The sequence below is a fragment of the Takifugu flavidus genome, chromosome 1, assembly GCF_003711565.1.
Source record: "Takifugu flavidus isolate HTHZ2018 chromosome 1, ASM371156v2, whole genome shotgun sequence".
NCBI classification, from domain to species: Eukaryota; Metazoa; Chordata; class Actinopteri; order Tetraodontiformes; family Tetraodontidae; genus Takifugu; species Takifugu flavidus.
The window spans coordinates 25,101,106-25,124,330 of NC_079520.1; the positions used below are offsets into that span (position 1 = coordinate 25,101,106).

A 23,225-nucleotide genomic window follows, 5' to 3' on the forward strand; every position below is an offset into this window, starting at 1 on the left:
GTTTTACTCCTTCTCCCATATCTCTCCGTCGTTCTGTCTCCGCTCTCCTTGTGGTGACGAACCTAGAATGTTGATGAGCGTGATTGCTGAGACGGCTTCAGAGTGTTTGTATTGTCGCGGGCTGTTGCCGCAGAGCTACGCATGTTCACAGCTTAATGAAATGTGTCCCGCTGCAGCCAATTACATTAGCAGAGATGAAGAAACATTTCTGCTTTCCATCCTGTTGAAGATTCTACTTTGGTGTGCTTAAATTGCATTAGTTAGGGCGGCAGGGGGGTTGCTGCACCTTCGAAACACTGACTTTTATAATCCAAATATTCTGAATTCACTAGAAAACACTGATAAACTGAATTATTTAGAGTCAAATACACCAACATTGAGGTGGCAGAACATTTGATTTTGGAATTAAAGGCGTGTTTGCTGTGATATCAAACCACACATTTGGCTTTTAGTTTTCATTGTTCTCCTACATTTTACATCAAATAGGGTTCTTATGTTCAGAGCAGCCTTTGAACAGTTGTTAAAAAGGTTTGAATTGGTAGATTCAATGACTACCTTGGCGTTTAAAATATTCAGTATATTAGCATTTATCCACTGATCGATAAGCATGATAAGACCCTCCTGTTGTGATGTTACTGCAGTGTCAAGCTCAGGAGTAAAGACCAGCAGAGGGAGGACTTGATGTTATTGATGGACAGTTTGAGGCTGACCACTTCTGGAGGAGTCATTGATATTGCACACACCCTTCTCAATGATATATATTTCGACCAGGCACCTCTCCATCTTTGGCTCTGACATCACTTTCTTTTACACCCACTCCATCTTTATTCCCGACCAGCCTCATCTCTCAGAGACTCTTGATTCCCTCTCCCCGTCCTCTCGCTCCCCTCTCTCTTCTCCGCTGACCATCCTGCTGCAGAGCGCTCGCAGAAAAGAAGCATAGTGAGATATGGTGCCGCATCATAATGCCTCAAACGTGCACTTATTACTCGACCGCCGCAGCGTTCTCGCACTGAACCGCGACTGACCCCGCGACAATTCATGCTAGGCGCTCGCTGTCAACTCTGCGTAGAAATGACAGGGCTTTGCTTGTGGGAGCTCGCTGGCTTTAAACAACAGGAAGTACTGTGATTAGAGGGTGCTGGAACAAGATCTATCGAGGCGCAATGGAAGCTTCTTTTTTTTGTACCATCAGGAAAGCCATTCGCTCTCTGCTAATGGCCTTCTTTTGAAGGACAGGAAGGGGCTGCTTCTGATCTTGTGAGCATGACTCTGCATCTCTGCGGCCCCACTCGACCTAATGCATACATCAGCATACATCAACACCAAACACGTGCATCCTGAACTCACAGGCGTGAGAAGGTGGATGACCAGAAGGGCGACTACGGACGCTGTGATTGGAAGCTTCTGATCGAAAGCAGCTTGATCTTTATTTTTCTTTTTTTTTTTCTTTTTTTTTGAAAAAACCAGTATAAAATACACAGTATTGCACATAATAAATCAATTGCACTTCTGTAAGGTACAGATTAACTTCTACTTTTCTCTTGATGCTACAGTACAGCGTAACTACTGAAGGAACTCACCCTGGCATGTACGTGAGTGGAGGTGGGAATCACAACAGAATGGAGAACGTTGCAGCTGCTTCTTCAAATCACTTATATCAAATCTGTTTTTATCTACTTTTGTAGCAGAAGATGAAGATGTTTCCCTTTATGCCCTTGAAGCCACTTTGGCACCTTTCCTGTGTTTTCAGGGCAGTGTTTTTGGCTTTGAGTGTCTTCAGTTTCTGAACTGAGATGTTAGATGTTTCACATATTGGCTGCTTTCCCACACAAACCGTCCCAGCCCTGTTTAACGCTGTACAACATCTACAGGTAGAGCAAATATTAATTTGGCTGTACAAAACCTTCGGAATCATGGGATTTTAACTGTGGTCAAAAAGACAGGAACTGGTGAACGGCATTTAAAAAGGGGGGGATGGGGTTAGAAATGTGGTGTTTTTGTTTAAATATCATTCTTTTTAAAAATGCGTCATTGTTAAAAGCTAAAAAACATTCTGCAAAACCTTGAAACTCTTAAAAAGCATGCAAGGCTACAGCTCTGCCACCCAGTAGTGTAGAAGCCCTGGTTGTGTGGTGGGGGGGGGAGTGGCACATTCAGTCTCTGGCTTTGTTTTAGTAGCTGATGCAGGAGTACAATCACAGCTTTCCTAACGTCGTACATGTGCTAAGAACCAGCATTATTTATTACACTCGATGTTCATGACATAAACAGAAGAGGCTCTATTACCTATCAGTGTCCATCCATGACTCTTAAAATAAGCTCGATGGATAAAACAGAAATCTTTTGCTTCAGTTTCTACCCTACTTCTTCAAATATACACCCCCCTTCACAGCATCTTAATAAATATAGACCACTAAACCTTAAAGTGAATGTGTATAGATATATATTTATATAAAAAGGATTTACAGAGATGTCTACCGTTTGCAAATGTTTTTAAGAAAATAAGTGTTATTTATTCAGTCATTGTTTTAAAGACAGGCTTGTTTTAGTGAGGATACAAAGTCCATTCCAATAAAGATTTCTTCTATTATGCAGGTGACGTACATATAGAGGGAATCCTCAGAATAGTTTCTTTTTTCATTATTGTGAGACGATGCGTCCTGACCAGTGTTGTGCTTTTTGATGGAGACCTCAGAGCATTTCAGATGCCGCGCCACCACCTCCTGGAGGCTGGCAGGACACACGGAGTCCCACCTGATGAATAGAAATGTAGCATTCTCATGGCGTACAGCCCCACTGGTGTGGGCTTAAAAAAAGGGTGAAAAGTCTTGTGTGTTTTTTGATGATATCCCGTTTGTCTCAAACATTTAAGTGTCTATTGATTTCCAACTCAAAAAGCCAAGTAGCTGTAAAAAGAGGAGTAAACTAGAAAGACATAAATGTCCCGACGGGCGCGTGAATCCTGTGCATCAGTAGTAGCAGTAGAGGAGGAGAGTCCCTTCTTTCTACAGGAACCAGAGTTTCCAGCGCGCGTGCTTCTTGGAGTCCCCTTTGGACTTGCGTTTGGGGGTGGAGGTGAAGGCCTCCTGTGGGTAAGGCAGCGGGGGGAAGTGACTGTCCTCTGTAGGGCAGAGCCTCTTCATCAGTGGCTGCAGCTTGTCCTCCTGCTGCTTGAAGTCCAACTCGACGCTGCATCAAAGAAGCACAGATAATCAGGTCAGACAGTTACTAACTGCTGTGCGGAGCCATTAACTCTTGCTTAGCCAGTGTTGGTAGAGACTGTTCTGTTGTCTGGGTTGTGGAGGTCGTGACGCAGGTTAACCGGGAATCTTCTTCCTGTATCGTCAGTGCTCCAAGGCCATTTTCCTTTCCGTTTTTGTCCTTTTCTGCATCGCTTGTTTTGACTGATCCGCCTCCTCCCGGACCAAATTAAGTGCCAAGTCCGACCTGTTCTTAATTGACCCCTGCACGAGCATCTGTCACATCAGTGCTCAGAATGGAAGAGTGACCTACATAGCTTACTTAATTCCTTAGTCCCTGTGAAATCGCTTTATTTATTTCTTTCTTTTCATCAGGCTGCCCAGTCTGATTCTGCTTTTGCTGCTTCTTGATATTTCATTTTCCTATAGATCACCCTGCATGAGGAGAAACCTCCCAGTAAGCTCTGGTGGGTCGCTGGGAGATCACCATTTGCTTGACTTGGACTGGGATTAAAGTGTGGTTGTAGATGCTCACATGAGTATCTCTTATATTAGGTTGCGTTAATCCATGCACAACATGGGATCATCAGCAAAAGGTAGTTTGGATGGCAAATGATTTGATTTCTTGGAATTTTTCTGTGTTTTCCCGGCGTCCAGGGGGATTTATCTAGACTAGCAATCATTGTAATCCCGCACTAGTCACTGGTTGTGTTAAAGTGAACCTCAGATTACTGCATTAGCTGTGTATGTGTAGCGGGGGTTTTAATCTGCTAAAGCCTCCTTCAGCCATAGGTTGAGTTGTGCCTGTGCTGGGGGGTGGGGGGTGGGGGGTCATGGCTGGCAGACGTGTGTCACTGTTCCAGGATCTTCTTTGTGAAGACCAAGGATTGTTTCACACGGCTTCTCCCATCCGAAGCAAATATTCAGTTCTAAGGCAAAAATGTTACCGTTTATTCTCTCAATTGTTTCTTTCATTTGAGAAGCAGCCTAAGTAATAAAGGTCTGAGCATGGCGCACAGGAAATGACAGATACACTCTAAGAGCTTTCTGAGACTCCAATGCTTGTAAAAAAATAAAATAGGGCAAAATGTGCACAAGACTGTTTCACTAAAAACTTTCCTTGGCCCTTACAAAGCATGATTATTGTTCAAGTGTGTGCTGTTGATAGTTTTTTTTAACTTTCAGTTGTCTGTCTAGTCTGAGAAAAATAGATATTGATGTTTCAGGAGAGGAGCATTGGGGGATTTTAGACTCTTTGGTTCAATCTTTCTTTTGTGTACCTTCAATGTATTTTTCAATAGCCAGACGTCAGAAACCATCACATTAAAACAAAACGAACATTTATGCTTCACATTAATTGGATCCAGTTAAACTTGAGACCTTCTTGTCCGCCTCACTCACAGTGTGCACACACAGCTGCGCCTTAAGTCTGATAATATCCTCTCATTCCAATTTAGAAGAATGCAACATGTTAACAAAGGGTGAGCGCGGCAGTCGGATCCAGGCCGTTAATCCTTCGTAAACATCTTCCACCCGTTTATTCTTCGGGTCTATTTTTAATACTGATGTCACAAACGATGTGAAGCTTCCATGCAGGCGTAGAACGCAGAACGTGCGTGTTGCTCATCATTTCTGTGACGAGCAGCTGTGTTTTCTCACCGAGAAGTTTGTTTCTGGTTTGTTGCATTGACTGAATTAAAAAGACAATGTTGCCGCTGTCTAAAGCACAGCGAGCTACTCAGTGGGGGACATCTTTGGATAAATACAGCAGTGTAAAGCTTTGTCATTTTTATGCCTCCCCACAACACACTCACACACACACACACACACTCCCACACATGCGGAGGCTCTGGTGGCAGTGAAAGGATTTTCCCCGCTCTTCAGCCAGCGTAAGCCTCTAAAAAAGCCAAGACTGTTGTTGCGTTGTAGCCGTGCCTTCAGTTTATACTTTTAATCAGATTAAATTTGTGTAATTGCATCACAAACAGTGGTAAAGTAATAAGGAACGGGTGAAAGGCGGGGAACTCTTGAGCGAATAACACATCTGTCAGAACGCAACCGTTTCCAATTGTATTTAACGTTGAGAAATATTCATGTTTGAGGCCTATTGTTGTGGTCGGACTTCTCAAATACTCCTAAATACAGACCTTTGAACACAGAGAGTCACGATTTCTCCAAAGCCGCATTAGTCCTGGCAGCTGTTATTTATTTGCTTCATTTTTGAGGCTAAATTGTGCGAGGTAATGGTTTGGAATCAAAAACACAGGTAGTGTCTTGGGGAATGCTCTCGCTTGGAAGCTTAAATGTCACTGAAGTGGGAGAGGGGAAAAATGGCATAATTTCATCTTTTCAGAGTGAAAAGATAATCATCTCATCTATGAACCACACTCAAAAGGCCTTTTAATGAAAGATTTATTAGTCTCTACCCGGCCCAGATATCAGTTTCTCCATATGAATCCATCGGCATCACACTGCATTTTGATTTTCCGCTAAAAGCCATAGAGAAATGTTATTGCTGTCCTATGTTCTGGCCCCATCTGCCTCTGAGTGAGCCATCAGATTGGAACAAATTTTTTTTAAAAAACGCACTTAGGACCTTTTTAGGCTTTTTTTTTTTAACCTGGCATCATTTCACTCTTTTTGTGTCTTTCTCCCCCCATTATGTGTAAAAGGAAATGTAAAAAAAATCCCCAGGAACATCCCATATTGAGCCATGGATACACCTCTCACCTTCCCCGACCAGACTTCCATCTCACATTCGCAGCCTGCCTTCCCTTTTTATTCGCTTATCTTCTCTGGGTGTAAATGTGCTCTCCCTACCTGTCCTCACTATCCTCTCACACTGTGTCCCATCTATCTCGTAACTATGGCAACCCGCTTGTCACCATGTTGGGAAGCGTTATTGCTTGCACAAATGGATATCTCCCCTACCAGTTCAGTCGTGCAGTAGTTTGGAGTTGCTGCTGGTCAGTAATTACCATGTTAGAAGGTTATCAGCGCTGGAGCATTGTGCTAACACCTAGCGTGAAACCATTCTTGATCTATATTTTTTCACCCTTTTGAATTTTACAGGTGTTCCTAACAGGTGTTTGCTTGTTTGACAGCAGGATTTTGTTCACAATGATGTCCACGGTTACATGGGAATACTGTAGAAACTGGTTTGGAAGACAAAGTCCATCCAGATGTCTTAGCAGAAAAATTCCCTTGGTTGTTTGGCAGTGACATCAGTGAAACAGCAGGGGGCGTCTGTCCCGGCTTCATTTGCCAGTACAAAATACTGGATTACTTATATCTGGATTACAGGTGAAGTCAAGTCACCTCCCTCCCACTAAGTGGCGCTTTGCACTGTTTTACCTTGTTGTTCCACAACGGTAGACCTTTTCCATTATAACACAACAATCTTTAAAGCAGTGAGCCAGGGAGGTAGCAGCTCTATCAAAAACAGCGATGGTTGCTACCACCCACAGCAGACTTTGAAAACAACTTGGCGGGACGCTTCTGCTTCCAGCTCTGCAAAATATATGCAGAATGTAGCACACGGCGGAATCACATAGGCTAGTTTCGTCCACAGACTCGTGCTCGTTTATCGATTCCCGATTCGGGGTGCTAATCCGACTTGATTTAGACTTCGCTGCGCTGAATTTAACCGATCTAAGGCGTCCACATGCATTTTACTTGATAGGACTGATGCAGTAATTTGGTTTTCTTTTTTGCATGTAAACATACCTTATAAGGACCCTCCAGAGGCAATTCCAGTCTAGTTTCAGCAAAAATCTAATCTGCAGCACTGTTTATTTCCTTTAAAACCTTCGGAACCAGGACAACATTTAATAAATCTTAATGAGTACAAAGATAACAGATCAAATTGAGTATTTGAAGGAGATCAAGCAATTCCATGTGGTCTAATATTCAATGGAATCATGATAATTTTGTCACACAATAACTATAGTTTGATCTTGTGTTACATTTCAAAAAACCTTTTGAAAATTGGATTTTCACGGTTTTACGCTCTTTAACACATCAGGCATTTCTGAGGTATTGGCACATCGGAAAGAGCTCCACTACATGATGAACATTGACGTTTCACAGCGGGGAACCTTAATCACAAGTCCTTCAAACAGGTGATCAGCACATTATCTCATCTAAATGCAATGAGAGGAAAATTAGATTACAAGGTAGGCGACACCGCGCGGCTTAAAACCTGTGGTCTTGAAATAAATGGAGCACGTTTCAAATCCCCAGCTTTCCTCCGTCATCCCGTCTGGCTCCCTTTAGTCATTTTAGTCGCCTTTTTGTTACCCCGCTTCTCAAGAACTCCCCACACTGGAGCAGCTATTACATCACCTGGCGGGATTAAATGAATCGCTGTAATCTTTTCATCCCGCTCCCTCCTGTTCATGTGCGGCGTCACCGTTAGAACCCGCTGTCGGCTGCTAAGCAAGAAAGTTACCGGGCCTGGATTCAAGCGAGATGGGCTGCGATGTGGATGAGGAACCCGGAGCAGAACAGCATTTCAGGTTGAAGTCCTTGTCCAAAGACTACAACAGCATATTGATCGAGTGCTGTTGTTATGCAAAGAACGGGGCTGATGCCAGATGCGGCTTTCTCGGACAAATTGATTATGCTGTAGAGCGCGCAGGTTACGCTGAGATGATTTATGGACCCACGTGTGCGTTGAGTCGCAAGGTTTTTCAAACAATTCGGAGTTTGGACCTGATGCAAAGGAACAAATCCAAATTGCTAATAGATATTATAGACACAGCGCACGTCTTCCTCGCGGCTCCGCTTCTTATCTCCCGCCTCTCCACCTCCACAGAGGTTGTTTTCATGGAGATCTGACTAATTAGATTGTCATTTAATCCCGCTGCTTGTTTTGAAAGCAACTGCTATATTTGATTCTGTGTCCAATCAACACAATCCAAAATGCCAAGCGATCCTCTTAAAGGAGAGCACGAATCGCTTCAAAGCAGACATTTCACCGCTCAAGTGTTTGCCCTCTGTCAAGATAAAACTGTAGTGGGTGCTGACGGGACTCAAAAACCAACCATCTCTTTCTTTTTGCCTTTAAAAAAAAAAAAATTCCCTCTTCCTGCATAGATGGAGCGAGAGCCCTGAGATTAAAGGGTGAGTGTGTTAGCAGCACCGATTTAAAGCATGTATTTGTGATACCTTCCTCTAATGTTGGAGATCGCACATGGAAGGATCCGGAACCTCAGTTGACATTAAATAAACATTGTATAGATTGGGATGGGCGGTGGTATCAGGCTGTTGGGAGCTGGGCTGAGAAGCAGAGGGTTCTCGGTTAGAGCCCCAGTTCAGACAAAACATGGAAGCTGTTCTGGTAGCAGGGGAAGGTGCCGGAACACCTTGGGAGCCCTGCCGAGTTACCCTTGAGCAAGGCGCCGAACCCACAAATGCTCACGCAGAATCCTGCCATGAACTGCCGACTCATCCAGGGGTGGACCCTGGCTTCACCTATACTGCACCCTCCCCGTGACCTCCCCAATAAAGCTGTTAAGACAAGACCTTCCTCTAACATTGGAGATCACAAATGGTGCCAGAGAGGGAACCCGGATCCTCGCGGTTGACGTTAATTAAACATTGTGTAGATTGGAATGACGGCTATTTTGTTCTCCCAGTGCAGTTAATTTGCCTCCAATCATCTATGGGCTACTGCCTCGTTGCGGCTGTAGCTGTCCACCCTTAGCACTTGCAGCACTTCCTGGGTAACACCGCGGAGCTCCTTCCGCAGCTCTGAGGCTTCTCTGTCAGGCTCGGATTGAAGGTCGCCCAGTGTTGTTTCAGAGAAGTGGATATAACGGATTTAATTGGCTCATCGGAGACTAACTGTGGACCATGTTGCACAGCAGTTTCCTCTAAAAAAAGATTTATCGATCGCATCCCACTCTGCCGCTCTTTGAAACGTCCCGTATGTGACGTCTTTCCCACCTTCTGATCTCGGACTGTCAGATCTGCGCTCGTAAGCGCCTCGTAAGAGCTTCTTTCATGTGACATCCGCTCAAGCGCTCGGCGGCCCAATGGGCTATTTAAAAAGGGGAACTGGAGTCAAATAAAAGCATCAGGATCCTCTCCGCTTGTCAGTAATGGGGGTCACGGGGTCATAGCTGCGTCAGCTACACAGGAAGGATGACATCACGGCAACGCCGCAGAGCCCCTGAGCGGATCCCATCCCTCTTAAGGGCACGAACGCTGTTTAAATAGCAGCTATTTTTAACTTACTTTAGCTGTTTTTTCTATACTTTTCTTTCAGAGTATCAAGAAGGGGTATTTGGGCATTGTTTTATTAACTTTTTTGCAGCCACTGTTCATTAGAGACACTGGATCATTGTGTGTTTAACTTGTTAGCAGCTAAAGTAACTATAGCCTGGATCTGGAAATGTTGGCGGGGGGGAAATGGTGACCTACATGGTGGCCGAAGTAAGCCAACGCTCACAGTATCGATACCGTTAACACCGTTTCACCTTCTCTGACCCGCGCCCACTCTTCTTTTGAACCTTTTTTCATTAAAATCCAGCTCGCACCACATTTGAAACACCCTCCAGCAATAAACGAAGGGTGCGAAGGAAGACCGAAAAAGACACACACACACACACACACACACTGAGATGTATCTAATCAGGAAGAGAACCATGTGTGGAAAGGTCTGTGTGTGCTCATTAAAAGAATCCACATTAGAGTTGAATGTTCCTGCCCTTTCCCATCTCTCTGCTGTCTCTTCCTCCACCTCTGCACTTTCCCTCAAAGAGGGAGGACAGGGCACATTTGTATCCCTTTGCCTCTGAAGAGAAATGGCCACCAACCTGTAAATAATGCATGCGCTGTTCCGGCACGTGTCACAGTTGGCCGTGTCCTGTCCGGTTCGATAGGATAGTCTGTTGGGAAGATAAGAGTCGGGAATGAGTAATTACTCGTCGGGACCCTCTATCACGTCTTCTTTTCTCGCCTTGTTCGCCGCCGCTCATTAGAGAAGCTGAGGTAAATGAGCAGGACGAGGAGTCAGTGAGCCACGAGTGGCCCGTGTCCCGGCCGCTGGAGCCCGGTGTCGCATGTCAGCCTGGGTCGAGGGATGGAAGGTCACACATTGCCTCGTTAATTCACGAGAGCGGTTATATATATGTTTTTGTCACGTCACATTAACTTTCACGTTACCTTTCACTATCAACTCTCCTGTAAAATGACAGGAATACTTGGCAGAATTATTGATTATGTAACAAAGTGAACAAGAGTGGGGAGGTTGGTTAATCATTTATTTTGTTTCTTGGTCTTAAAATAAAATACACAGTAAACTGTTTTTAGTCTGGCCAGTTTAGCACCTTGAAAGAAAAAAAACGGGACAGTTCTACAGTTTAAATTCCTCTGAAGTCGGTCCTGCTTTCTTTCTGCATTATTGATCTACCAAATTCACATTCGATATCCAGTTATCTCCCCAGCATGCTTCCACACTTCCATTATTGTTTGTCATTGAGATAAAATGCTGTCTTGAAACAAAGATCACTATTTGGTTACGGTGGGACAGCGTTTAGTGTGACAGATTGGCTGATGGGTAACGGCCTAAAGCTGTGTGAAATCTGCTAGTTTGCCTTTTAAACATTTGAATAAATGGGAACATCTCCAGTTTTTACTCGGCAGTGGCCACACACTGCATAGTAATTAAATAAAAAAATTTATTCAGCATTTTTATTTGGATTATTCCCTCTTCTTCCTGCTATAGTGGAAGAACCTTGTTCTGCAGTGAACAGCACTATAGTCTAAACCGAACCGATGTCCTCATTACTCTGATGTTCAAACTGTAAAATAAAATCTTGGTGAGATCTGTGGATTATTTTCAGTAATTGGGACACTGTTTCTGATGATACCGACTCGTTTCTCTAACTTCCCAACTGTAGGAAACTCCCAACTTCCTGTCTTTTACCAAACATTTACTGCCATTCGTAATGTTCTTCTGCACATTTGTCGCCAATGTAGATATTTCACCGATCACCTGATGCAAAGTTCTTGACATTTTTATCCTTCTCTTATTAAAAGTTCCCACAACAAACCTACCCCAAAACCCACAGTGATCCTAAGCTTACTCGTCTTGTCCATTAAAATCTACAATATTAGAATGTTTTGAAGTAACGTTGTCCTATAGGAGGAAATTAGTGGTGGTGTTTGCTATTTAGCAAACACCACAAATGTCTGCATTAAACCCCATCCTCATTGGATAAGATGTGCTAATTCAACAGTACTTGTACTCTCCATCCCTCATTTTGAACATTTTCTTACATATCTCTCAGGAACCCTCGTCTCGTCACACTTCCCCTAAGGCTTCGAACAAATAAAACAAAACTGCTAGCACACATTTAACCTCTTTATGTATTCCTCTCTGCGCCATATTCTCCGGCAGGTATTTTAGAGCTGTTGAAATCAATACCCTCCCCTACGTCTGTCACAAAATGAAATACTGGAGGAAAGCCTAAAAAGGAAGTGCAGTAAAGGTGGGAGTTGGGCGGTTGCCATTGGAGGGGAGGTGACAGGGCAGCGCAGTGGCCAATTTCAGGTTCATCTTCACTCAGGAGAGATAATAAGCAGCCGCTGAAGGGCAGCGGCGCCACACCGGGGACAAGTCACCTTTATTGTCTCCGTCTCCCGCCACGATGCCGTCTGTTCCTATTTCTCCACCTCGCACCCTTGTTCAGTGACTTGATGAATATAAGTGGACACAGCTAATTTCTCCAGTCCTCCCCGGAGAGAGTGAAGTCAAAAGTGTCGTTATACCTGTACGCCTCACCTTCTTGCTGGGTTCTTCAAACCCAGATATTGTCAGTTTAAAAGGACTATAATAGGTTAAAATCCAGATCCATCCTGTTTGTTGCACTTTGCATCGTGGTTCAGCGTTTGTTATCAGCTGTGGACATGCTGCAGGACTGCATGTGTCTGAGGAATGCGCACAGCGCTGCATTTCCTACAAGGAAAAATGAGCGTTGGGCAGCATGTGCAGTTATATATCAGATGTAATTGTGCTCACGGTTCACCTATAGCCTGCGGGTGCTCCTATTTGTTGTGTGAGTGACATTTATGTAACAAGAGTGCGAAGCTAATGTGGTGTGACTAGAGTAGCCAGGGAATTTTTGCTTGGCCTGCAAAAAAAACAAAAAAACAAATCCGCCTTGGATATCGGAAATGAACACAGAAAAACAGTTTACCTCGGCTCCAGCGGATTACTCTTGAGTTTAACAAAACATAGGCATTTGTATTGTTTTGTCCCAAATGGAAGGTAAAATAAGTGGCTATTTGGATATTGTTGACTTAAAAGTAGTTTTGCCTGTAATTTAACCCTGTAGTTTAGTCAGCTTTTCTCTCTGTGCTGCTTCAGAAGCTTGTCTGCGTGGCCGCTATGATGCCGATTACACGTCTCCCTTTTTACCCTTTACTTCACCGCAGCGCTCGGTCAAAACACAGCGGTGTAGCATCCCATCAATTCTCTCAACAAATTGACTATTTTGTTTGCCTCATCCTTTTGGAACCAAACCTCCACTTCAATAGCTCAGATGTTATCTGGACCTTTTGTATACACGCCAAATGAATTGGACAATAAATTGCCTTTTCACAGTCCATGGATTTTTGACCTCGAACTTGGCTGAACCTCGGTTTAAAAAAAAAAAAAAAAAAACCTCCCTGGAACCCTACAAAATACATACATCAAGTGTACCTGATTGGAACATTTTAAAATCTAAAGGGTTTCCTGAGGTATGGGACTAAATGTGGTGAAACGAGTGGCATTCATTCAATGTTTCCTGTAATTAATCAAAGCAAATGTATTTGTGGCAAATAGATTCTGCAGCTCATGTTATTACCTGTGGAAAACACTTGCAAAACAACGTGATGTAAACGCACCACGGACCACGGAACGGGAAAGTCACATTAGCCCACAAACAATGTCGTCGTTTGCTTTTCAACACCGCTTGTGTGGGTCAGTCCAGGTTCTGCAGGACAGTAGTCCTACGTCAAACCTCTAAATGCGCTGGGGGAGGGGGGGGTAATAAATGAAAAGAAATAGTCATCGAATCCTTTCATCATCGTAGAAAATCCATTCTGTGAAGTTTAATTTTATTTTTTCCTTATTTCTGAGACGGCAGCAAACCCTGCATTGATGAAGTACATGTGAATTTTCCTTACCCTTCTCTGTGGGCCTCCCCCTTCTCCAGTTCCTGGATGACCCCCAGCAGCACCTTGATGGTCTCTTGGCTGGAGCAGATAAGGTTCTCCATGGCCTGGAGCTGTGCTTTAACGTCCCCATCCTGATTGATAGGCACTATTTGCTTGCAGGCCTCGTGTGTGGGGTCGGGGGCCGCCCTGCCAGGCTCGCCACTTCCACAGGGTGATGCGGGGTCTTCCTGTAGAGGATGGGCCGATAACTGTCCTGTGTGACACTGCGCCTGTGTCGTACAGCCTCTGCCGGGCCGCTGTAGTGTCTCGCTCTGCAGTCCATTGAGCTGCATGGCTTTCTTCCGTTTGTTCCGCACAGAAGGGCTGTCCAAGCACTCCACCTGGGTGAGGGAGTTCCAGGCGATCGGGCCTGTAACCTTAGAGGCCCTGTCCGGCAGGGTTCGAGACGATCCTTCCTCCAGATTGAGGAGCTGCCTCTTGGTCAGTCGGTCATCAGCCTCCTTGTTTTGTAATCCCGTCCTGGCATTCGCCGGGACACTGCAGAGCTGGTACTCCGCTTCGGCTCCCCTTCCTCTCTGTGTGCCCGCAAGGCAGTCTGTGTCTGCAGAGCAAGTCAGCAGCAGAGCGTCAGAGCACAGGCCATCAGGTGCAGTATGCTGCTCCACTGTGGCAATGCACTCATTAGTATGGAGCAGAGCCCTGGTCCTCCGGACTCCACTCCCCCCACAAGCTCCCTCCTCCTCCTCGTCTAAACTCTGCTCAGCAGCCTTGGACGGCTTCACCTCCATGACAAAACCGTTTTTTTGACCTTTATAGGTTTCCACCGCTGCCACGTGTTTAAAAGTGTGTCCTTTCTTGCGCTCAAAAGGAAAGGTCTGATAGCGTTTCTTCAGGTCGGGCGACGTCTGCACGCCCGTGCTCCTGGTAACATTTGGGATGGATCTGCGAGCGGGGACGGTCATGTACTTGCGGTACGCCACTTTGTATGAAAGCGGCTTGCCGGCCTTTCCCGCTGCCTGCAGCTCTGCCTCCCTCTGCTCGTTCTGCGCCTCACAGATATCCTTGAAACGCACTTGCAGGGCCTTATTTCGCTTCTTCACTTGCCGACTGGCTTCCAGGGAATACTTCACCTCCAATGCAAGCGAGGTGGAGGGCACAGGCGCTGACTCCGAGTCAGACTCCGAGTTCGTGAGCATGCATCTGCCGCCGTCCATGCTCACCATGTTTCCTGAGAGACATAAAGACACAATCCCCGTTAATCATCAGTAATAATCAGCTACAAACGCTATTAGGGGATAAACCCAACCTATTGCGTCAGCAGTTTTGGGGAATTTTGCAGAACGGTTCCGGATTCCGCTGGATTTAATGGAGAACTGTAAAAGGGTCGTAGTTTGGGCAGGGCTGTAAAGATTTCTAGATTTACTCTGCTGAATGAAACCGATAACTCCAATTTCAGCATCATGTTTGTTTAACTATCTTTGGCCGTTAAATAACCATTCAATAAGAGCGCCTTCCCTTTCCGATCAGACTAGATCAGGAGTATTAAGCGTGTGTGGCTTTTTTTTATTCGTAGTGCACGTTTTTGATGGTGCATTTTCATCTTTGGGGGGGATATCGTGGGTGCTTGAACACAGAAGGTGCCAGATGCTTCTGTCGAAAAGCCGAGCCAATCCCAAATGTTCTCACAGGCGTTCAGCCTTCTTTAAAACAAATGTCAATGGTTTTATACATGAAACGCTTTGTAGCTATCGAGGGTTGGGGTGGGGGAATGGAATCTAAACAATGCTAATGTAAAAGACCTATTGGCAGTTATGGAAAGCAAAGTAAGTATATAATACAAATTCGGCATTTACTTGCAAAGCTCGTGGAAAAGTGTTCACCTTTAAAACAAGTTATTCTGCAAGATATAGTGCAAAACAGTATATAGGATATTTGGTTGTCAACTGGTGTGAGAAAGATTTTATGCAATCTTTTTCCCTCTTGCACTCACCCAGAGCCACAAACACACAAAGCACATTTTATTATGGGTTTTTTCCTCATTACCGAACACATCTGTGACACATCGGGGGAAACGCCACCTTAAATGTAGAGATAATGTAAATGATCCTCCTTTGCAACCACAGGTATGACAAACAGTCCCCAGCCTTGCACTTCATTGCCCCAAGCCGAGACACAAACATCATTCTCCGTCTGCCTGTTGATTTACAATAAACAAACACTCGGCACGCTCCTAAAGATGCAAAATATGATGGTACAATTACCTTCCCAGCCTATCTACCATGACACCACTCTGTCAACACCACTTGATTGCTTTTCAACAGTGTCTGTTTACTTACCTCAGAGATATAGAATAAATATTATCTTCTGCCACCTCCTCTCTCATGTTATTACCTTAGTTTAGAATTATTGAATTACAGTCATGATGTATCTGGAGAGATGCAACTGGGATTTCCTTTTTTTTTTTAAATTTAAGTCCAAATAGGTGATCTGAAATCTCAACGCGACGTTGGTAACCCTCCTGAAAAAGGGCTTTTTGCAGCAAATGACGTTTGTGATTACGCGAGGTGATCTTCCAAACACTTGACATGCTGTTCTAGATCTGCAATTGTGTTTCCATTTTTCCACATCTGCGTTAAAGTTTTATACCGACGGTACAAAAGCCACAGATTGACCCTGCAGACTGACAGCCCAGAAACATGCCAACGACTGCCTTGTTTCATCCAAGCATACGCAGTTCTGGGAACATAGCGGCATGCTAATAAAGACAGGTTAGCCTCGACAGCTTCCCGCTGTCCTGGCAGATGGTAGTTTGATTCTCAACAGACAGGTAATTACCGATGTGAGTAAATGACCATAAGTGGAAACCATGTGTTTAAAAATAGCGTCAGATGGAGCTGGAAATCTTGGCAAAACTCAAAATATTCCCGAGTTAACATTTTCACGACCATACATAGAGGAGAAATTAAGGCTGTGGTTAAGAACCTATCAGATGAAGAACAGAGGAATTGTCCTACCATAGGTTAGAATGTATTTCCCTCCATTCGGACAACGGCTCTTTTCCTTTGGGTTGATTATACTCGGAGGGCAAAAGGATGCGCAGGAAACATCAGTCAGTGCAGCATTCTGCACAACCTAATACTCAGATTATGCAGTCTCCCCTCCCTCACTAAAAGTGTCATCCAGTATTTGGTCGGAAGATGACATTTTAAATGTTAAATGACATAGTTACCCAGCATTGCCTCCCCCATTCAAAGGTTAAGTTATTGCATTTATTTAAAAAACAGACTTGGGCAAACATTTAGTTCACTCTGTGTTCAGTGATGTCTGATTGCAATTTAAGATGCCCCCCTGCACCAGGGGGCAACAGACAGCGAGACTATTCCAGACCCTGCAAGCTGAAGCCACGTTTTCCCATCATTTCCCATTATTCACTGGCTCCAAAATGCATACATTCGTGATATTTTTTCATCCTCTCATTTAGGTTTGCCCCTTTTTCTTTTCCTATCAACACTGCAGGCTGAATGATAAGTCCCAGACACTGCATATCTCATTTGTAACCCACTGGGTTCATGTCCCTGCAACTGGAGCACCACTCAGAGCTCACCTCCGGCTGGAACAGCACCCCCTGGCCTCGTGCATAAACAGCATGACTCACCATGCAAGTCTGTGACAAGCGCCTCCTCTTCTAGGGTGCCCCCGATCCATTTTCAATTTACGACTGTAGCGCTGCCTTCGTGCCCCACTTTAAAATACTTCCAAATGGTGGACATTTGATCTTGCCAGCTGTTTATATTCCCTTTCCCAGCGACCAGCTCACGGCTCAGCTCACTGCCACTCTGCCTGAATGGCACACCCACCCACCCACTTCTCTTACCCACCCCACAAGGCCCGTCTTTGCCATTGAATAGGCGCCATGGAGCTGTAGTCAACTGTACCCTAGCTTTCTAGACAACCTTACATTTTTGGTACACCACATGATCGGACTGGGGACATCCCTAATTTTAATCCTTGTAATCCTGTTATTTAGGTGATCAATGCTGCAGTGCAAAAATAGTCCCAGTTTACAGCCATTAATTCCATCCCATGACTCAGCGGTTTTATGACTGACAGCCACATAATTTAACTTTAGGCCGCTGGAGGTAGAATCTCAAAAGGTGGAAATATAAGAATCTTGATTAAACATGGGGATTTAATGTTTTTCCTCACTTGAAGCCTGACTAATTTTGCGTTATCGCCTCGGCTTTGCTGAAGGAACTATTCATTAATATGGTATGCATCACAGACCGGGGGATTGATTAAACGCTGGAAATATGCTGCACACGGTGACTAGGACCAGCTCCCAGTTTACCGTTTTTATTTATCTTACATTTTTGTCAAGACATACCAGTCCGGTTAATTTCTCTACATAAATATCAAAGAAAAATCCCACATAAGCAGGTCTGTTCAAACAAACAAACACCACGGTGCCGTCAGACCTCTGCGATCCAGCTTCATTTCCTGTTTTGCAACCTCTTTTCTCCCCTCTCAACATTGCTCACGTCTCCAGGTTCCCCAGGTTTTCTGGGAGCAACCTGATTTTGTACTAAACACACGTGACGGCTGATAGATTGGATCGTCCTCTTTTGACCTTGCAGTTTTGCCGTTTGCTACTGCTTCTCTCGTCCAGCGTGCTTTCTTTTACTCTGGGTGTAATGGGAGGATGGATGGAGGCAAAAGATTGACAGAAGTGATCAGCGCCAAAGGATAATAGCAGTCCAGTGGACTAGGCCGACACCAAACACAGAAAATCACTCGGAGAAAAAAAGTAAATGGTCGCTAGATGGAACTGCTCAGAAACATTCACACGATTGCCTCCCTCGTAATTGCTGCGATTGTGGGATGGCGCAGTTTTCCCGTGCACCACCTCAATGATGAGTTCAGAATAATAACATAATGTCGGGGCGGGGGTAGCTCCGTCTGTGGGGGTCCGCGAAGCAGAGGGTCCTCGTTAGAAACAAGGAGGGTGTTCTGAAGGTGCCACATCAAGTTTTCATTATCAAATTTTCTGATTCTCAAAAAAAAAATCTTAAAATTGAAGTCTTTTGGCTCATCGTATTACACTGACTGAAGGTGCTCAGACAGTCTTTCCAGTCTGCAGGGGAAAGAAAAATAAGCAGAAATCACATTGAATGTCAGGATGGTTTTTTTTATACTAAATCTGAGGTGGGTAAAATTCTGTAAAAGGTCAAGTGTGAAAGATTACCCGGGTTAGAATACACAGAATTCTTCTTGGGCATCTTCTTTTTAGTCAAAAAACTATAGTGGGACAAAAAAGACTTTCCCTGAGTTCATCCACCTAATTGCAGGTTTGTTGTTGTAAATTTATTTGAAATTATAACTGGTAGAGAATATGGTTTATTCTATGCTGTGGTAGAAATATATTCCAGCATTTGATATTTTATGTTTCCAGAAATATCAAATTCAAACATCTAAGCAGAACATCAATCATTTTGCCTAAAGATAAATCTCACACATTTGGGGTAAATTGTGCAGTTTGGTTGATGTACAGGCAGTACTTCAGTCTGCTTGATCTATTATTACAGTAAAGGAACGATCATTAAAATTTGGAATTGCACCTACTATATTGGAGTATATAAATAACAATAACTAATTATTGTTATTATTGTAGCAATAATTACATGTTGTACTATGGGGTATTTATGTTGCAGCGGGGCACTCTTATAACTAAAAATTATCATGTGCAAGACCGCAGCAACTTTATTGAACATAATTACAGCCTGTCAATCAGCATTTGGGGTTGTTTTTAATAGAACTCTTATTCTGGAAATGGATTATCTTTGTTTTACTTGTAATCTCAGTTCTCGGTATAGGTGTTCTTCATGTCCTGCACCCACACTCAGGTGGGTTCTCCGGAGTTTGATGAATTCCGGGGACGCTGGTAACCCATACATCAGCGAGCACGCAGGCTAGATGCAGATCAGACCTACGCAAATGCTGCGTGAAGCAGAGGCTGCCTGCTCAAGTCAGAATGTATCCGATCACACTTCTCTTCCCTCTTTTTCTGTCTGCACTGCACTGCCTTTTCTGTCTGTTACCCTCCTCTTTTTCTCATCTTCCTCTTTCATTCCTTCTCCGATTCCCCCATTGTCTCTCGTTGCCTTCTAGACATGCCGAGGTTTCAAAGCTGATGGGTTACCCGAGAGCTCCCCCGCTGCCTTCAGGTTTCTTCTAGGCTTAGCGAGCACAGGAAAGGACACGACGGCACTGAGCGTATGAAAGAGAATGCAAAAATAAACGGATGCATGCAGGGTAGTGGGCAGAAATGAACAGGAGTAGGAAGAGACGATGGGAGAGGGGCAAATGAATCCTTGGATAGGGATGCGTGACGAGGACTAAGCAGCGACCTGAGCTGAGGGAGAGGGTGAAGGATTTCCGTTCTTTTTGATAAGCTGCATCATTTTGTCAGCTGAGCGGAACCTGCGCTCTGTCTCTGTGCTGGAGGCAGCAATTGCACAGTCATCTGTTCAAAGCCTGGTGAAAGACTCTCCATTGGATATGACAGGAAGGTCCAGCTATTGTTTACCGCAAACCGCCAAGAGTTTGTGAGTCACGGTCTGTTAGAATGACTGATTTGCTGATTTGTTCCCAATTTTGCTCTGCTTTCAGAACAGGCGATCCAAGTTACATTTATTCTTTTCTTTTCCAGAATGATGCACATTTGTTTTTGCAGCTGCATTTTACAGTCAACAGATTGCTTAACCCTACTTTAACATTCTCAGAAATCTCTTGTTCTGGTTTGATGTTTGTAGCCAAGATTGTTTTCATCTGCTCTTCTGTCCAAGGGCCTCTGTGGCTAAGTCCCTGCTGTAGAACACTGGGGAACACATGCTTTACACAGGCACAGATCAGCGCACACTTAAAACAAGACTCGGGTGCAAAGCTGCTTCTTAGGGATGGAACAGACACATCTTCAAACCCGGGCACATGCGATTCACCTTGACTGCATAGTGGTGCTGTTGTGCACCCAGGGAAAAACAGGACTCGTAATGAATAATCTTATTAGCACATGAAAGGTAACATCTGGCTTCTTCCAAAAAAGCAGTCAGCCTTTCAGAAGAGAGCGGGCAGGTTTCTGGATGAATGTGTTTCCCTCCCAAGTTGCAGGGCCACTGGAGGCAAGTGACCACTTCACCCCCCTCATTTGAAACCCTTGCACTCTCACCCACGCCTTCCTTTATGCTCTTATTTGATGAAGCAGAAAAGCTCGTTTGGAATGGGGGGGGGAATCAAAAAAGATGGAAACGATATTTTGGGAGGCGTTGCAGCTTTCTGGAGCTTTGTTTCACCACCCTTCGTGACTGCTTGCATCTGTATTTAGAGCAAATGTCCACGGAGGTGCCCTGTGCGCAGCCGAGAACACTCAGTCTTGCACTCGCGTCTTCTCTCTGGAGCATCGTTAAGGCAGGTGCTGATGGATTTCAGTGTGATTCTAAAAATAAAGATCACCGGTGATGTCTTGGAACATTGTGCTCACGATACACGAGCAGCCAAGCCAAATTTATCGGTGTGGATCACTTTTAACCGTGTCTGTGTCAAATCCTGAGCTTATTGTCTGTATTTGCATTTACATTATTACATTAAGCTCCTAGAGCTGACACTCCATATGCATTTGTGTCTCTTATGTCATCTTATAACTTCAATTTTTATGATAATTCCACATCCCCTTCTGCCATTATTTCTAACTGGCACTCTATTTTGGCCTTTCCTGAAATCCTTCTGGATATGGCGTTATCTATTTCTCCCACTCAGTCCTCTTCTAAGTGACTGCAGAAAGCGAAATAGAGCAGAGGGGTGATTGTATCACAGTGTTGATGTAAGATAGGTTTGAAGGGGGGCAGATAGGAGTGGCAGGAGGGATTGTGGAGGGTGCAGTGAGAGTGACATGTGTTCAGTGTGGCCAATGACAGGAGAGGCGCGATGTGAGGGTCCTAGACACCCGGGATCTGACTCTCATTCCCCGTTCCCACAGTTCCCACACGCACTCACTTGCGCACACATACTTGAGTATTCTGTAAGGACATGGTGGCTTCAGTCAGTCTATTAATCTAGATTAGTCTTGGATTTAGGTCCTTGATCCGATGCAGACTAGTTTCTGCCGCCTGCCTCTTGCTAAATTAGTCACCTGTAAGCCTTGAAATCACACTTGACGTCATATATGGAAAGAAACCTACGTGCAACAATCCTGCTTTTTTCATCTTTGTCTCGATGTCTGAGTGTTTTATATAACTCTCGGCTGCCAAACCGGGAGAAAATGCAGCATCATGGGAGCCCCGTCTATACACAAACACTGTTTTAGCGCTGTATGTGAAGCCAGTCGGGTTAAATCTGGATCGTCATCCTCCCGACAACACACACGCTGCCCTGCCAAATCCGATGAGCCTGAGCTAATAATGACAAGAAGTCATATTTCTTCATTCTAACGATTCCCATGTTTAAAGTTTTCCGGACTGACGGCATCCTCCCTTCAAACTGGGCACATTCCCCAGCCGCTGTTTGAAATCTTCCATAACCACTTCACTCCAGCAGAGGCACCTGAGCATCAAATCAATAAGAGATCCTTTCATCATCCTGACGTTTTTTGGGGGGTTTGATCAGCTGACTTGAATGTGCAGCGAAATCATTCTCTGTGCCTCATCCCAGGCTTGTCCCACAGAGAGAATATCCCTCAGATATCCTCCAGCAGAGTTTATTTGAACCGACTTTCCCTCCCAGTTGAAGCAAAAAATAGAGGAGGCGATGTGAGCAGACATTTATAATAAAAAAAAAAGGACTTACCTTAAACTGTGTATTACTGGCGCAAAGGATGCAATATCCTGGATCTGTGTTTAAGCCCGTGCATGCCCATTTCCATGGTGGATTAGAGGCGAGTAGACTGAGTAGGCTCTACCGTTGTAGAAGTTAAGAGGACGGGCAGGCAGTGGCATGCAGGCAGAGCAGCAGCGGCATTAGTTGGAGTAGTTGTTGCACATCAGCTTCCCCTCATCCAGCGGTGCGACGTTCCTCCAAGCTAAAGTCCGATTCCTCTACAGCCGCTTTTCTCTGATTTTTCCCTATCTCGGCACAGTGTCACTCACTCACTCACACGCACCCCCACACACTCTCACACACACGCACTCACACTCACACACGCGCGCGCTTTCAGTGGCTGTTGACCGGATGCCTCAGAGCCCACGTAGGCAGAATATCCCCATTGTGCCGCTGCCGTTTCCCTCCCTGGTTTTCACTGCTTTTCTTCGCGTGTGCATCTGAGTGTGTGAGCGGAGAGAGAGACACAGGGAGAGGGCGAGAGAGAGAGAGAGAGAGAGAGATTAAGTAAAAGGGGAGGGAGCGCGGGACAAGAGTAGAGGGAGGAGGCAAGAGTGCTGTTGAGAAAGTACAGATCGGCTTCTTTTTCTTTACATCTGGTAGCTCCATGCAGCATCTCATCATAAGTCGAAGCGGTTCTGTCAGCGACATCACTTCCATGGAGCTTTAAACCTTTCGTTGTCATCATCAGAGGGGTTAGCTCCTTGCTACCTTTTATCCACGCGTGAAAAGCTATTCATCGTGCTCCGGGGATCCACTGGTTGCAATCATGTCCTACTATAATGACATTAATGTATCCAAAGCTAAATCTCGTACTTTACTAAACATGACCAAGCATGGAGGAGTGGTCAGCATCAATAATAACAGAACTTTACAATAACTGGGTGCTAGTTCTCCTCCACACTTCTATGCCTCCAAGGCATCAGTTAGTACGTTCACGTTAGGTGGAGATACGCAGGTCTTTACAGCAGGTTTCTACGGCCCCCC

General features: G+C 44.7%; 2 protein-coding genes across 4 annotated transcripts in view; one reads left to right on the plus strand and one right to left on the minus strand.

Moving 5' to 3' along the window:
* The window catches only part of dock1 (dedicator of cytokinesis 1), a 121,157-nt gene that overhangs the window by 50,485 nt on the left and 47,447 nt on the right, over nucleotides 1-23,225 (plus strand). The window lies entirely within an intron of this gene.
* LOC130524805 (inhibitory synaptic factor 2A) lies at nucleotides 1,398-22,711 on the minus strand. Its single transcript, XM_057031254.1, has 4 exons — nucleotides 22,209-22,711; nucleotides 13,383-14,601; nucleotides 10,025-10,096; nucleotides 1,398-3,192 (listed from the first exon to the last, which is right to left on the minus strand). The coding sequence occupies exons 2-4, from the start codon at nucleotides 14,594-14,596 to the stop codon at nucleotides 3,009-3,011; spliced, it is 1,470 nt and encodes a 489-aa protein (XP_056887234.1). The 5' UTR covers nucleotides 14,597-14,601; nucleotides 22,209-22,711; the 3' UTR covers nucleotides 1,398-3,008.